Raw genomic sequence first — 16,664 nt, forward strand, 5'->3', positions numbered from 1 at the left:
CGTCCTGAAGTAGTTCTGTGCTGTTATATCAGAATTTGTATTATTTGCCAAATCTCCCCTAATTATGATTCCATAACTAATAGTATGTTACAGTTTTTAAACTGAAATTGGTGGCTGGAATTCCCATTCTGTTGATTACCAGTATTAAGGAAAAATATTAGCCTTGTATAATATTGGTCGGTGTAACTTATTTAAATTATTTATTTATTTATTTTTATTATTTTTTTTAAGGATGATGTATTTGCATCAAACGAAGAGCTCCAGTTTCCGAAACAAGTAAAAGCTAGTTCAGTTAGCGAAGAAGTACTGAAACACTAGCCATGTAATTCTTTTGACATACAAGTATCTGTGATTTTTGCTGTGATATACTTTCTGATGAAACCTAATCTCAGGGCCAATTAATTACGTCCATTCTTTTTCTAGGGTAAAAATTTAGAATTTATTGTGTGTATGTAAGAGCTTAATCGTCTTAGGTATCATGAAAAGTTAAAATGTTAACTTTGTGATCAATTAAAATGCATTGAAAATTATGAAAATATTCTTTCAAATATTTTACATATTTAGCAGTTTGTTGCTGTGTACTTTTTTTTCCTTCAAATATATTACATAATTTTCAACATGGGTTAAATGTTTTAAATGTTAAAGATGCCTAAAAGTAAAACTGTGTTCAAAAAATGATCAGGTCTTTTTGTCATGAATGTCTAAGATTTTTTGTAATGGTATTTTGCTTTAGTTTCTTTCTTTGTTTTCTTGATTATAACAATTGAACATGAATCATATGTAATATACTAAAAAGTAACTTTTTATATAGAAAATCTATTTTTACTATCTGCACTGAGAATGTCTTGTCGAAACCAATAATTTTATTAATATAAAGATATTACTATGATTGTATATTTTTTTTAAGTATGTAAAGTCCATGTTATACATTTTGATGCACGATAAACGCGATACGTCACGTTTAAGATGACTTCAATACTCGAAAAATATGTGCATATTACGTTGCCATTTTTAGTCGTCTTGTCCACAATTGACACACTATATTATACCAGTGCCATGCCATGTACACTATAGAATAATTCGGTGTTTTCAGCACATTAGAATATCTATGTGAATTATTCAAATATAAAAATTGGAAAGTGCTTATTTTACCTAACTGAAACTGTTACTGTAAATTGAGGAGAGAAAAAAATACAAAGAAAAGTAGCTTACAATGTTAGTACCTGCACCCATATTTTTGCGGGTGCGTTTCTTCATTAATATTCATTTGTACCGTATTTTCAAACTATCTCATTTTTTTTATCTTTCGTAATGATTCATGCATTAGTTCAGTGTTTTGCTGCTTAATACTTAATAGAAAGCCTGAAGTTAAATCACAAAATTCTTGGATACTTACTTATTTCGTGCTGTCAAATCTTTATAAATTGTTTATGTTGTTCTCTTTCTTACCTGAATAAAATTTTTATTATTATTATTATATATATATATATTGTAACAAACTACAAACTCTCTTTTATAGATTTCTATTTTCTCTTTTTAATACCGTAGAGTTGTCTGTTTGTAGGAACTCGTCTTTGTGTAGTATTCTTTAGTAAGTGTAATTGATGGTTAAATCCCCAAAATATAATTTAGATAGAATTAATTTGCTGTTTCCACACACAGATTTAAACTATACAGTGAACCGTGAATCAAACCCGGATCGGTCCTGTCGTCCATTTTTCACCCTTTACATATCGAGGAATTCACTTCTACTCTGGGTGCTCACTGGATTGCGACCACCCCTCCATACAAGAAAGTGTGGCCAGCAGCCGAGCTAATTACATTACCATCCCGACTGGTACTATTGCAGAGAAAGAACACACTCGAGGCTACATGTTGGCAGACAGCACACTGTTATAATCGGAGGTGGGTAGGATTTATCCGCATTCCAATAGGGCGTGATTGTGGGTACCCGAGCAACAGGTGCGTCAATACCCAGACAGCAATACTTGTCGGATGCGCCCATTCCTAGACAAGGTGTACAGGGAGGAGGAAGAAAATAGGGTAACGGTCTGCAAGATACGAAACTGCATGGGCATACGGAAGTTCAAAACGTGGGGCGAGCGTCGCATCAATCAGCTCGTGACAACCAAACGAACAGTCTGTGAATTACGTGACCAATACGTTGGTGGATGCACAACACCCATATCCCATGCAATTATACGACGTACACTGGCACGAATTAAGTTCCACAGCAGACGACCCATTCGTCACCGCCGACTTCGTCGCGTTTGGGCACAAGAATACGCTATTTGGATCATGGATGATTGGAAAAGGGTGTGTTGGTCCGAAAAATAAGTTTGTGCTACTCCTTCTCAGATGGGCGTGTGCTTGTGATGCACTAACAGCACGAAGCTATGGTCCCCTCGTGCATGATACGTACTGTACAGTCAGGTGGGGGCGGCTGTATGGTTTGGGGATGCTTCTGTTAGCGTGGACTGGGAGCGTTGGTGTGCATGGACCACAGTGAGATATCCATTGTGTAGCTGCAGGTGTTACAGGATCACGCACACCCTACAATGCAACACTTCTACCCACACGAAGACTGCATTTTCCAGGACGACAATGCACTGCACGGTGCCACCAAGCCAGGACTGTACTTGCTTGGCTTAAGGAACATTCCATGGAGCTACAGATATGAATTGGCCCTCTAACTCACCGGATCTTAATCTTATAGAACATTTATGGGATGTTGTGGAACGAGCTCTTCGCAATATGACAACTGCACAGAAATCTGTGGACTCATTATGGGATTACATCAGGAATAATATATGGTGTCAGATTCCCGTGGAAACATATCAACTACTACTAGAATCCGTGTCTGTCCTCTGAGCAAAAGGTGGGCCAACAAGATATTAAGTAGGTGGTTGCAATTCAGTTAGCACTCAGTGTATAAATAAGTTGGTGCGATATAAAATCGGAGGTAGCAAGATGAACTCAACAAAAGTTGCATACAATCTGAAAGCACGAAAATAACATTTGAGATGTTGGAATAGTAGTACCAAACTGCTCTGTGGCATCCAGTTCTCGTACTTATATGTATATGTCGAAATCGTTCCTTTGTTCCTTAGAAAATAATTTCCAACTAAATGGACGATTATTTTGACCGTTCAGAGCACATTTTTAGTGAACAACCCTTTGTTGAGTTCGCCATTACTACTGGGAACGCCTCATATATAAGGCCAGTATATGTGAAGACCTCTATATAGTACTCTGTATTACAGGCAGGACTCGAAATTTCAAGCCTGAATCCAGTAGCCAGATCAGTATTCGGTGATTTTTTTCTCCCATAGATACATGCAACTACTTTTCGTCAAACTAAAATATTTAATCATCAATGGCGACTTGGTGATCGAAAATTTCGACTAATTTTGGTACATGTTTTAGCCTTAAATTAGCTAGGTGCCGAACTCGTATTTCCAGTCGCCATAGCGACCTGATGCGCAGGATTTTTTGACCTCTCCTCTCTCTATAATATGCATTCTTGTGTGAGCCCTTTCGATAAGTCTGGCTACGCCGCAGTACTCATGGATTAGTCATCGATGTCAAATGCTATTTGTCTTTAGAATAATGATAGTTTTACAATGTGAACTATCATGGTCTCTAAAGTGGAAATAAGAGATTAAACCGCCACTTCAACAATGTAATTTTAATAAACTAACATTTTAACACAATTTGATGTTTACATCGCGTTACAGTTCTCCAGTTGTCATTCCAACGAACATAACTCCCAAGAAATAAACACGTTTTGCGTTGTGAAAAAGAGGTACAATAGCATAATCAGTAAGGCATCTGCCTGGCCGATTCTGGTTCGAATCCGGGTGAGTGGGAACTTTTTATCCTATCTTCGTTCCAAGCGGCTCATCCAGCTGCTCCAAAAGGAATACCTTCGAAGGTTTAGGGAAAGTATTCGTTTTGAAGGTGACAAAAGAAGATGTTGAGTACATAAGTTTCGAAGTCTTGAATAGTTATGTCCGTCTGGCCGACGTAAGATGCAACAGTGGGTTTCTCTTAACAAGGACAGTAAGTACGTCCGAGTACTGCGGTCACTCGTGAATACTTGATAAGTAAATACAAAATATATTGACGTTCAATTGTTCCTTCCAACCAAACTAATCTTGGACAAGGAGTTCAATACTTTGCCTGAAGCTGAAACTAACATCAAGGACTTAAACTTTTTGGAATGCTTGTCAAATTCATCCATTGGTGATTTGAACTTTAAAACCCTTCTTTTGTGGATCTGCAGCTGAATCTTTCCTGTTGTTCTCTAAATGATTTGCTTTGGATTTTGTTGTTTCAACACTGAAAGCTCGGGAAAGATATTTGCTCATACTGGAAGTGTAATATGCATCTTTTAGAGAGAATTCACTGGTATCAGCCCCGTAAAATGTAACTAACCCAGGTCCCTATCTACAACATTCAATGCATTTGTTAAACTATCAAAAAATGTAATAGAAACGAGCCATTGGGGTAGACTAAATAATAATTTGTTCGAAAATAGGTTTGTCCATTTACGAGATCTTAATTTTCGAATTCAAATGTAAATCGAATAGTAAAAATACCAGGTAGTCAAATATCGAGTCTTTTGGCACGAAATGGTGTTAGTGAGTCAAATCTCAGGATACGAAGTCTCAGCAGGTCAGTCCTAACGCAGTTTGAAAGGAGCGAGTTGAAGCTAGCAAATAGCTAACACACACTGGAATTTTTGTAATCAGACTTAGGGTATAGCGCCGTGATGATGTGTGAACTTTCCGGAAAATTTTACAATTTCATTCAAGTAAAGACGCAAATGTTGCCCAAGCTCATGAAAAATTTATTGTTGCTTATGGGAAAGATACATTATCAAGAAGAAACAGACAAAAAAAAAAAAAAAAAAAAAAAAAAAAACTTGATTTCGTTCTGGAAATTTCGATGTCTAAAATGTTTCTCGCAATAGGTGACCCAAGAAAAAGTAGATATTCTGGAAAAGATCGGGCAAGACTTGTGTGTGGGAAGTCATGACCGCCAATAACCTAATCATCAAACAGTGATAAATCATTTGGAGAAAGCGGACTATAGGAAAGAAGCTCTAAGTTTGAGTGCCATGTGATCTGACTCAAAACCATTTGCTCGTTCGAATTTTACCTACGAATCTACTGAAACGTAACTAACACGCGCAATTTCTAAAGCGATTGATCAACGCTGATAAAAACTGGATAAACTACGATGAGTGAAAAGTCGTGGTCGAAGAGAGAAACTGCTCCGCAGTCTGTTGTAAAGCCCATACTGGCTTCCAGTAAAGTTACGGTGTAAGTTTCGTGGGATTAGGTTATCGTGCATCATGTGTTACTGCCGCCGGGCAGGACGATACACTCGGACCTAGGCTGTGGACAACTAGCTTGAGTGCATATAGCAATTCAAAAGCAACAACCGGGGCTGATCAACAGAAAACGTGTCATATACGACGCTAACGTCAGAACGCATACGCGAGCCGCCAGAAGTTGCAAGAATCTGACTGGGAGATTTTAATGCATCATCCACTGTATACCCCGGGCATGGCATCATCAAATTATCACTCGTTTCGGTCTCTGAGAATTCTCTGAATAGTGTTAAGTTAGTTTGAAAAAAAAAAAACCGGTAAAAAAGTACCTGAGACATTTTTCTTTTAAACAAGAAATAACAGAAATTCTATAACGACGGGATTATCGTGTTGCCGGAACAATGGCAGGTCACCGAATAAAATGGTGCATGTGTGGTTTCATGTTATTTTTAAATGACAATAATGTCTTAATATATATATATATATATATATATATATATATATATATATATATATATATATATATATATATATATATATATTTTTTTTTTTTTTTTTTTTTTTTTTTTTTTTTTTTTTTTTTTTAGAGAACCTGATATTATTAAATCCTAACGTACGTATACTCGATATTAATCTTATTTTTCTACGACGCACTGTCATATTTGTTACTATATTAATTAATAAGGGTTTAATATTTTCCACTACTTCATAGAAGTGAAATACGAAACAGTACTCCACCTTCCTCCCGCGGAAATCGGTATTACAGGCAAAAATTATAATGTTAATATTTCTTCGTTCCTACAAAAGTTATGACTTTGCCACTTCAATATGTATAACAAGAAACAAACCAATTATTCTATTTGTTAAAAACAAACACCGTGTGCGTGGGGTTTCTCGGGGTTCTCCCGTTTCCTCCCACTTTTTTCATTCCACCATTTCATTCATTAGTCATCACCGTCTCCTTTAGCCTAACCGGCATAGGCGTGGGACGTAAAACTCAAAGATTTCATTTTTTTCTATTTGTTAAAAAAATGCGGCAAAGATGGCTAATTAAGAGTTCATCATCCTTTTTAGCAGCGGGTCCATTTAGTAGGTGGTCCCACAACTTAACATGGAATTCGAACATGAGCTCCAACGGAGAATTGAACCTTGCTGCCTCGCGCTCGAGAGGGTAATAAAATAGTAAAGATACTTAATTTTCTATTTTCAGCTCTGACATTTTGGAGATTTCAAGATTGGAGGGCAGATCATTAACAAGACCAGGTATGCAGATGATACGGTGATAATAGCTAAAACCGAAGGAGGACTACAGGAGATGATTGACAAAATAGTTGACACTGGAAAACTGTATGGAATGGAAATTAACATCGAAAAGTCGAAAGTCATGACAATATCCCGTGGAAACACGCCCTTACGAATCAGAGTAGAACAAAGAGAACTGGAAGAGGTCGATAATTTCAAGTATCTGGGAAATATTTTCACGAGAGACGCTTACTGCACCAAAGAGATCAGGTCAAGAATTGCCATAGCTAAAGAAGCATTCAACAAGAAAAGATCACTCCTAACTAGTAGGCTTAATATTGGACTGTATGATTCAGAGACTTGGACATTACGGAAGTCAGAGAAGAAATATTTGGAGCGCTTCGAAATGTGGTTAGAGGAAGATGGAGGAGATAAAAAATAGACGGAGAGAGCAACAAACGAAGATGTTTTAAAACGGATAGGAGAGAAGAGGACACTTCTGTCCAGCAACCTTCGTAGGAACGCTACTTGCATTGAATTGTTCCGTAGCAATTACCATCATAGAGATTGAACGAAAACGGGAGTAAGAAGAGTTGAGTTGAGTTGATTTTGAGTTTAACGTCCCGTTCAGCATCGAGGCTATATGAGACGTGGACATACTGATTAACGTGGAATCCGAACCACATGAGCTCCCGCCGGGAATCGAACCCGGGTTTCCCGCGCCTAAGGCGCGTACGCTAACCGCTTAGCCACGGAGGAGCTCAGGGAGTAAGAAGAGCACAATCGATAGGTGATTTGAAAAATAGAAGAAAATATTGGGAGTTAAAAGAGGAAGCTGAAGATTGAGAAACGTGGAAGAAAAATTTCCAGGCCCAAACCTAAGATTGAAAAAAAAAATCCTTCCCCGCCCCCCAAAAAAATCTGTTTCTTGGGAGTTAAAAAAAAAAAATACTATGGGATTTGAATACACGAATACGTGATTAACGAACTTTTCATCTAAACTGGACTATTTCCTACATTACTTCAAATTTGTGTAAAGTGATTTCTTTCCACACTAGGATTTGTTTACAATCACATTGCTGAGTTTACCGTGAATTAGAAGTTACGTCCCTTACAATGAATATATGTAAAGTCACATTTTCTTTTGTTACAATAGATTGTGTAAAACAGGTTGAATTTGTGAAACTACGGAGCTGGAATGATCGTAAATAATAAAACAGGAATAGAATTACAATAACAATTACCTAAATAATAAAATCTGATGGAAATAAATTAACTATCGATGGTCTTTTCAAACAGAACGTTGTGGCTCTTTTAACTAGCTGATAGTTTTTGTGCAGCATGAAGTAATTTTGGTAGGTAAATGATTAACGTAGTAATTTCTATCACGGCGGTCCAGGTTCGAATCCCTGCAGGTCTGAAATTTTTAACATGTTTGAATCCACACTCAGTGATAAGCAAAATCATCATCTGTAGAGAAGAAAAGAGATGTTGAAATGGCGACAATGGAGTGGAAAAATGAATAGGGGCAAAGATTTACAAACTTCTTTGCTTCAATTTTTCCAGATTTGATATTTTCAGCTTCTTTCAATCATTTTCTAACTCATATACGATCAGTGTTTATATATATATATATATATATATATATAATATGCACTATCTAATACAATACATTATCCATACAATAAATTATAATGTTTTTAAGATATGACAAACACGATGGGAACCGAAAGAGGACGAAACATAAAAAGAGGGCCTGTAAAAGAAAAAAGAAGACGGGGGTATCAGTTGATCACCAACCCATAACAGCTCTGGAGGTCTCACTCGACGAAGAGGCACTACCTAAAACCTCTGGAGGCTGTTTTGAAGCTAAGGGGATTCCTTAAAACAAACCATACCTCATGAAGCTCCCATGAGCCGAGGACCGTAACCTGAAGTCGCTACAAGACACCCCGCTGGCTGCCATGAGCGAAGGGGTTCTCGTATAAAACGTTACTTCTTTCACCCTTGGTGACAAGGGGCATACATCAAACTTTGTAGACAAAAAGACTATTTTGTATTTTATAAAATAGATAGGTGAAGGGCTAGGTTCCCATATTATCATTGTCTCTACTTACACAAAATATTACATGGTGCTAGGCGCGGAAGTTTTGTACGGGACGCTCTTTTTATTAAGTTTTTAACAGGCACAAAAAATAGATAGGCCAGTATCAAAATTTTTGTATGTTCCACTTTTCCTTCATCATCATCTTTTAGTGTGATTTTATGCTGGAAACAAAGTATGGTAAGCAGACATATATATCAGGAGAAAATAATACAAACTTTAACATGACAGAAGGCTCATCTAGTATGTCTTTTAGTGTGCCCCATCTTACTAAATATTCCGGCCATGTGCATGAGGACCCGGATAGATCTTTTATGTTGTTTGATCATATGGCTACTATGCAGGCGAGGTCGTCAGCCAAGAAAAAGGAAATATTACCTACATATTTACAAGATGCAGCATTAGATCTTTTATTGCAACTCAAAAATCAAAATCAATTTGAAATGAACTTACGAAAATGTCAAAGCTAAATTAATTGCATTAAGCACACCGAAGGTTTCGTCATATAAGGCAGAACAAGAATTATTTCAAATTCAGCAGGGACCAAAGAAACCTATACATTCATACTTCTTGCGTAAACTTCGTGTAATTACACAATTAATATCGGACGCGTCAGAAGAGCAGAAGTTCCACCACTTATCACTAGGACTTCAACGGGATTTTCTTGATAAAATTGCATTGGAAAGATTTGAGACAGTTCAAGCTTTGCAAAGTTAAATGCATTAGAATCCGCCAATGACATTTTAAGAAAGCGAGACCATGTTGAATTATCGCAGACACTACCCACGTTATATGGCAAAAATCCATCATATTTATTACCAAATGACCCTAAAATAACACCCCATTCAACAACCTTGCCATCATACTTTTCCTGTACAGACGCAATCTGCTATACATCCAATGCACAATTACATTCCTGTACCTCCACAACAACTTAAGAGCTATCAGTCTAGTCCACCTTTAACATCATCTCAACCATTAGCACCTAATCTACATGAACAACAAAGTTAGTCAAGAACCTAGGAACGTTTCCCACCAGGAGAAAACTTCTCAACCTGATTTTCCCACTTTGGCCAATAAAATGGAGGAGCTATTATTAGTAACAGCACAATTAAGTTATAGAAGCCAACAAAGATTCAGAAAAACAACACCCAATATCAAAATAATAGAGGGCAGAAAAGACAGGGACCCTCCCAGAACAATCAACTAGAGATGCAAGGGCTCGGAAAAAAACCGGCTTTTTTGGAAAAAAACTCGGTTTTTTCTGCTTTGCTTTTTTGCTTGGGAAATTTTGGGCTTTTTTCAAAATACTGCTTTAAATTGATAAAACAGACTTTGTATCGCTTCTCTATAACACAAAAAATCATTTAATTAGTGGTTGATGCTGATAATAATATAAAACATCGAAAATAAACTATGAATTTCGAAAAAATATTTCAAACAATTTTTCTTCAACATTCTTTGCATTATGAATTCCACAGGATTAACCAATGTATATAATAAAAATGTTTTAACCTCCTATATACAAAAGTAAGCAGAGTTGGCAAGAACCGTGGTTGTTTTTGAAAATGCCAAAAACCCGTTTTTGGGGGGATGTTTAAACTAGGCTTTTTTGGTTTAAACCAGGCTTTTTTGACTTAGATTTTTTGCTTTATGTATTTATATTACATATTCACAGAAATAAGTTTGTTTCGCCTTGATGTTATTATGCAACAGCGGGGTTATGCCGGAAGAACTCCCATAAGCTTAAAGACGTGCGGTCAGTAAATTTCTTAAGTTGAGAATCTCCCGCCCTAGCCATTGGGAAAATCCCGTCATTACTTGAAATGTAAGACAATAACGGGAAAATCCTGTTATTGCTTTGCATGTAAAATTTAAAGGTCAACGTACCATAATCAGTGCGCTAAAACTGAGGTATTAAATTACAAATTTAGTACCGGTACGATCCAATCCAATCCAATCCAAGCTAATGTTGGAAGCTACGTAGGCAATCGATAAATTTTGCCAATTTCTATCAATATATTTAAGCAATATTGGCTTCTTTATAAAACAATACGCATTTAGGCATGCAGAAATATACAATTTGGTTTGTTTCGTATATTTAGGCTTAACATCCTTACGAAATACCGAGGTTATCAAGGAGGAGACTTTCGCTTAAACTGACATCCGAACCGCTACTTGGGTTACGCATGAAAGGTTTGTGGGTCGACCGAGAATTGAACATGGGACACCTTGATTAAAAGGTGAAAGGAAAATAAAACTATTGCAGGTGGTTTGATATCTGGAAACGTCACCATGAAGTTCACACGATTCGCATTTTTCATTCTTTTTATTTTTGTGGTTTAAACCAGTTATTAAAAAAAAGAAGTTAGTGTAAACCAGCCAACCCTAAAAGTAAACACTTCTTTTTAAAGAACACAAATAACTAGCAAAATAGTATGTAGTATTTTTACTTCAAAATATTCCATACCCTCTTTTTGAAACAAAATAAAATTAAAATAAAACATAAGAGAAATACTTAGATTTATATGATACACTTAAAGGCTGCACATCTAGAGCTTTTGGTTCTGTATATTCTTGAAATTCTACAGTTAAGTTTTATAGAACCACCATCACAGTTTACCCAATTCTCAAGTTTTCTGAATTTTTAACCAGAGGAATTCAACATATCATTACGGAACTCCCCCCTCCCAAAAAAAAAAAAAAAAAAAAAAAAAAAAAAAGACTACGGAATATATTTAAGTTAAGCTAAATACAACTGCACAACAAACATGACTGAGTGATTAGCTTTTGAGCTTCTATCGGGAAGTCCGGGATTCAACCAGCATTCGACCATTCTGACAAAGCTTTTCTTTGTTCCATCTGTGAATGTAGAAATAGTGCGTATACTGTGAGTTGGCCGACTTCCTTTCTTATTGTTTTTAAATAGTTATTATTACTAATTACCAGCAGTGACGGTTTTGCGAAGGTTAGGGGGGCGGTCTTTCGGACTGAAGCCCGTTCCCCAAAGTTACGGAATGTCTGCAACAAACGAAATATCTATTATTTATGCCTTTACTCATAAACTTTAAGCTCCCGTCAAATAAAAATTACGAATGTTTAAAAAAACTAAACATTAGTAAGAAACCCTTCCCAAAATACTTTTCTAAATCCGCCACTGATTCTTAGTATAAAATTATTTTTAAAGTTGTATCCGGAAGATTATTGCTAAACATATAAACGAAACGAAATATTAGTTATGCCTGTACTCATAAACTTCAAGCACTTCCCAAATAAAATTAGGACTTTTTAGGAAACGAAACAATCAGAAAAACCCCTCCTAAAGTACTTTTCTAAATCCGCTACTGATTATTTGTATAAATTGGTATTCAAGGTTGTGTCCGGAAAATTATTGCTAAATCACTTCACAGCTACAGTATAACAGATATGTGGAAGTACGGTTTGACGGATATATTGAAAAACGTACGCTTTGACGGATAAATAGAAAAACGGGCAAGTTTAACTTTTGCGCTAGAAGCTAGAGTACTAAAAGCTCTTAGAAATGAAACACGGATGACAAACTAAAGAAGAAAAAAATGTCGATAACTCAAAAGTTAAAATAAAGTTAAATAGCCTCTAAAATTACCCTCAAATACTACATTCTTCATGTTAGCTTTAATTCGTAAAACATGTGCTCCATCCATCTTGATGGTGAATTTCAGAGCGAAATATCACATTCAGGTCATGAAATTCTTATCTAACTATAGAATATACTATAAGAAAGCTATTTAGATAGAAAAATCATGAAGTTGAAAAAAGCCAAAATTTCCAAAATTCTCATTTTTTTCCCAAAAAAGCCGGCTTTTTATGTGAAAAAAACCATCAATTCAAAAAAGCCGGCTTTTTTGCATCTCTACAATCAACAGACCACACCTATGGAGGACCAGATATTAATGTTCCGAGAGTCGAAAGCGCGAACATAGAGCATCTGCATGTTATAGACGTCAAAAAAATCTGTAGGGTCGCCCCTTGAAAAGGGGGCTGATAGTCAAAATCATACAAACATCATACAAGAAAATATAGAAGTTAGTACTTATAATTCAAACTAAATCAATTATGACATTCCTGCTTCGGAACACCAATCGGAAAATTTGTCACATCGGTGTGAACAGATCATTTTAGGAGATGAAACTAATAAATCAAACCTAGTAATCAATACCAAATTAGAAACACAAAATGCGATAGTCGATACAGGAAGCACAATTTCAATTTGGCCCTTGGATAGTATTCCACCTGGAACGGATTTAATTTCATTCCAAACAGTAGTGAAAGGAGTATCAGGGAAAAACATTTATTTGAAACATATAGCACTAATCACATTCAAGATAGGACAGATAACATTTAGCTATTTTCGGATCGTAGACAGGACTTGGAATTGATTTTCTCCAACGTACTTACGCCACCATCGTTTTAAGCAAAACCTTAATTTCTTTTTTAAAACATCCACGAAAGCCAATACTACCAGCTCAGAAGACGTAAGATGCATATCAACTCTTATAGCTCGAGTCATAACGCAACCTTAGCAAGACTGTTACTTCCTAAGAATATAACCCTTCCTCCACGTCCGTATTCCTGTTGTAACGAAGAAAACAAAGAAGACAATCTTTTTGTCATTACTTCCTGGAATATTTGAGAAATATAGATTACGTTCTCTCGATCAGAAAATGGACGTTAACAAAATGACAATTTTAATATCTAATGCCAACAGCCATAGCATTACTAAGAAAAATATACCAGTGGCGGTTCTCGAGGAAGGTCACGAAATTTATTTTAATGCTATAGAAACACAAATTTCTTCAGAAAATTCGTAGCAATAAACAACAAAGGAACAAATTGAGGAACGTCTAAAATATACGGAGAATTTTTTTAAGAGCTCTTTGACATCAACCCTAACTTAAATAAGACTCAAAAATAGGTGGTTTATGACCTATTTAAATATAGGGACGTTTTTACTTATGCTCCAGATGATATTGGATATTTTAGAGGGTACATTTACAAGATCAGGATTTCAAAGTCAGCAGCATTCCATGATCGTTCACCACCCATCCCTCTCCATATACGAGACCAGATAGATAAGGAAATTCAGGAAGTTCTCAATGCAAAGATTAACAGACACTAATAGCTTTAGTTCGCCACTTGTAGTTCTCCACAAACAAGGCACAGACCAGTTTCGAATCGCCCTCAACTTGCAGAAGTGTAGTAGTTATACCAAATATTTATCCGTTCTGTTCCGTCCACAGAAGACGTCTTAAGCTCTCTAAAAGAAGAAAACGTTAGATTTCTCGGCCAGTTATTTCCAAATTTTGCTTCATCCCAAAAGCCAAAAATATACGAGTTTCGAAGTCAATCACACTAGAAAGTCGTACAAATTTTTGAGGTGCGTGATGGGACAGACTCAGTCTCACGACGAGAATGATTTTGGACCGATTACCAAAGATAATTTAATTTGCTGATATTGTGTGCGGGAGTTACGACTTCCAGCAACAATTAGAGGATATAGAATTTTTATTCAACTCAGAAAACAGACTTGTGCTATCATGAGTTGAATGTTTTAGGGTACCTTGTCAGGGAGAATCCATCAAAATATCACCTAAGATAAGGGACTTTAAAAGGCCAACCACAAAAAGAAAAGTTTTATTGGTTATGCTCGTATCTTAGGGCACACACTAAAGATTTTACAACAAAAATAGAACCATTTCAACAATTGGTTACCCCTAACTCAAAATTCAAGTGGACAAAAGAACATGACACACTCTTTGAACAATTGAAGGAGGACATACTTTAAGCCCCATCTCTCTCTCTCATTTTGATGATTCCTTAGAAATCAGTTTATGCCGACAGTAGCAAGATCCAGCAGGGGATACACTTGCTTGTTATAACCCAGAAAAAGTAGTAGCGCCTTGCAGCAGGAGGATGACCAAATCCGAAGGCTACTATTTGGCAGAAGGAACTATACGCTCTTATATATACACCTTACGAAAATTTCGTTACTTTCCGCTCAACAGAAAATTTAATCTTTATATGGACACCAAATGCCTAGCTACATTGAATACTCAGCCAGATAAGGTTGGGAAATATACCAGGTATAAACTATTTTTAGCTGACTATGACTTTAACATACAATATTTACCAGGTTCTAAACACCCAGCCATCATCAGTAGGCTTGAGCAAACAAAGAACATTTTAAATGAAGAACAGAATAAAGACGGCATTGAGGAAAAAAGCGATTATCATGTATTTAGATCTAACAGCCTTCTGGTTATTGTTGTTCAAACGGATGATATCAATCTTTTACCCAATATAGCGAAGGAACAGCGTAAAGCTGATAATTATAAGAGTACAGTGAAACCTGTCATCTAGGCCTAGTTCGTCTTGAACCTGCATTTTCTCATAAGACATTCGTTACTTACTACTCTGTAAGTTGGCCACCTATCTATCTTGGAAGTTAGCCACACTGAAGCAATGTTTACCCTATGGTGATGATAAATTTACCTGCGTATCTTATCCACGCAAAATACCGTTTTGTTATTTTTCTTAACTCTTTCGTATTCCCATATGACAGGCAGATGTTCTATATTTGTGACTGGACACACAGAAGCATAGATTCGCACGATTTGTTATTGGAGGTCAATGGCCAGAACGCTACCCTCATAAAGGGGTGGTGAAGGAAGGTGTGAATAAGAAAAAGCACGTACAGGAATTCATGAAATGGTTGTACGTACTCGTATTTGTTTACCCTGTCTGTTTTGGTAAAACCATTATCTATATCAACTCCTCTCATCAGTGGGGAGCTTTAGTAATTCCGGAAAATTCTTAAGGTTAAAACTAACCATCTCAATTGTCAACTATTGGCACCTGTCGGCTTGTCAAAAGATAGCGGAGTTTTTGAGATATCAATTCCCTCAAGATTTTCTCAAAACATCTATTGCTCCGAGGGAAACATTTCAGCTCATTAACAAGAGGTATATAACTACAATATTAGAATGTGCATATCTGCCAAAAAGAATAAAACAAATACGTCTAGAATGAACCACCATTCAGTAACAACTGAAAAGAAGTCATATAAAGTGCATATGATTTTTTTCAATTTATAACTTAGCTTTTCTTGTTTTCAATTTGAATAACTCAGTATGCTATAATATCAATTTCAATAAACTGCGTACATGCGCTTCTATTTCATGGCTGTTTGTGTTATTGTGTTTTCAATCCGAATAATCCAATGTGCCAGACTAGTTTTCAGGAGGAGAAAGGTATGCACATATATTAAACATACTATAGTAATATTTTCTAGTAATGTGTATTTTTATGGTTACTCAATATACATTATTTATAAGTAGCTGTCGTGCCAGTGCTTACTAAAATTTTACAATCAAGTGATACTAGAAATCCTATTCTAAAAATACACAAATCACACTTATTTTCTGTAAGTTGGCCACTTTTCGATGGAACCGATGGTGGCCAACATAGACAGGTTTCAATGTATTATCTTCGTGTTGGAAGGAAAAGAGCCGGACAAACTCTCTACAATTCAACCGGCAAGATTTTTTTTTTTTTTTTTTTTTTGTGTGTCTTAAGGACTGTATACTTTACAGAAAACAGAACCATCCCGAATACGGACTTTCACATCTTTTATGTAAACCGAAGTCTTTGGCCAACTTGTTTTACAATCTTTCACAAGCGACCTACCGGCCCGCATTTCGAATTCACAAAATCTTATAAAACCGCTATAAGGAAATTCTATATGCCGCATCTTAAGAATTATCTTGCCCATAAGATACATATGTGTCCGGAATGTCAGAAATTTAAAAAGACTACCGGAGAAGAGACAGGCTGAGCTGTTGCATCATCCCGTAGGAGGCATTGGGACAGCTTGGGACTATGATGAGCTAGGACCCTTTCCAAGTGAAGGACGAAATAAGTATCTAGTAGTGGCAACCGAAT

The 16,664-nt window shown here is 36.3% G+C and overlaps 1 protein-coding gene across 2 annotated transcripts in view; it reads left to right on the forward strand.

Moving 5' to 3' along the window:
• The window catches only part of LOC145688066 (protein ECT2-like), a gene marked incomplete in the record, with an annotated part of 89,449 nt that extends 87,968 nt beyond the window's left edge, over positions 1 to 1,481 (forward strand). For both annotated transcript variants that reach the window (XM_081761773.1, XM_081761774.1), the window contains 1 exon segment: positions 232 to 1,481. In XM_081761773.1, the coding sequence (XP_081617899.1) occupies positions 232 to 318 (87 nt within the window).
• Positions 1,482 to 16,664: the final 15,183 nt, after the last annotated feature.

The sequence above is a fragment of the Thermobia domestica genome, chromosome 6 (genome assembly GCF_964235325.1).
Source record: "Thermobia domestica chromosome 6, izTheDome1.hap1.1, whole genome shotgun sequence".
Classification (NCBI taxonomy): domain Eukaryota; kingdom Metazoa; phylum Arthropoda; class Insecta; order Zygentoma; family Lepismatidae; genus Thermobia; species Thermobia domestica.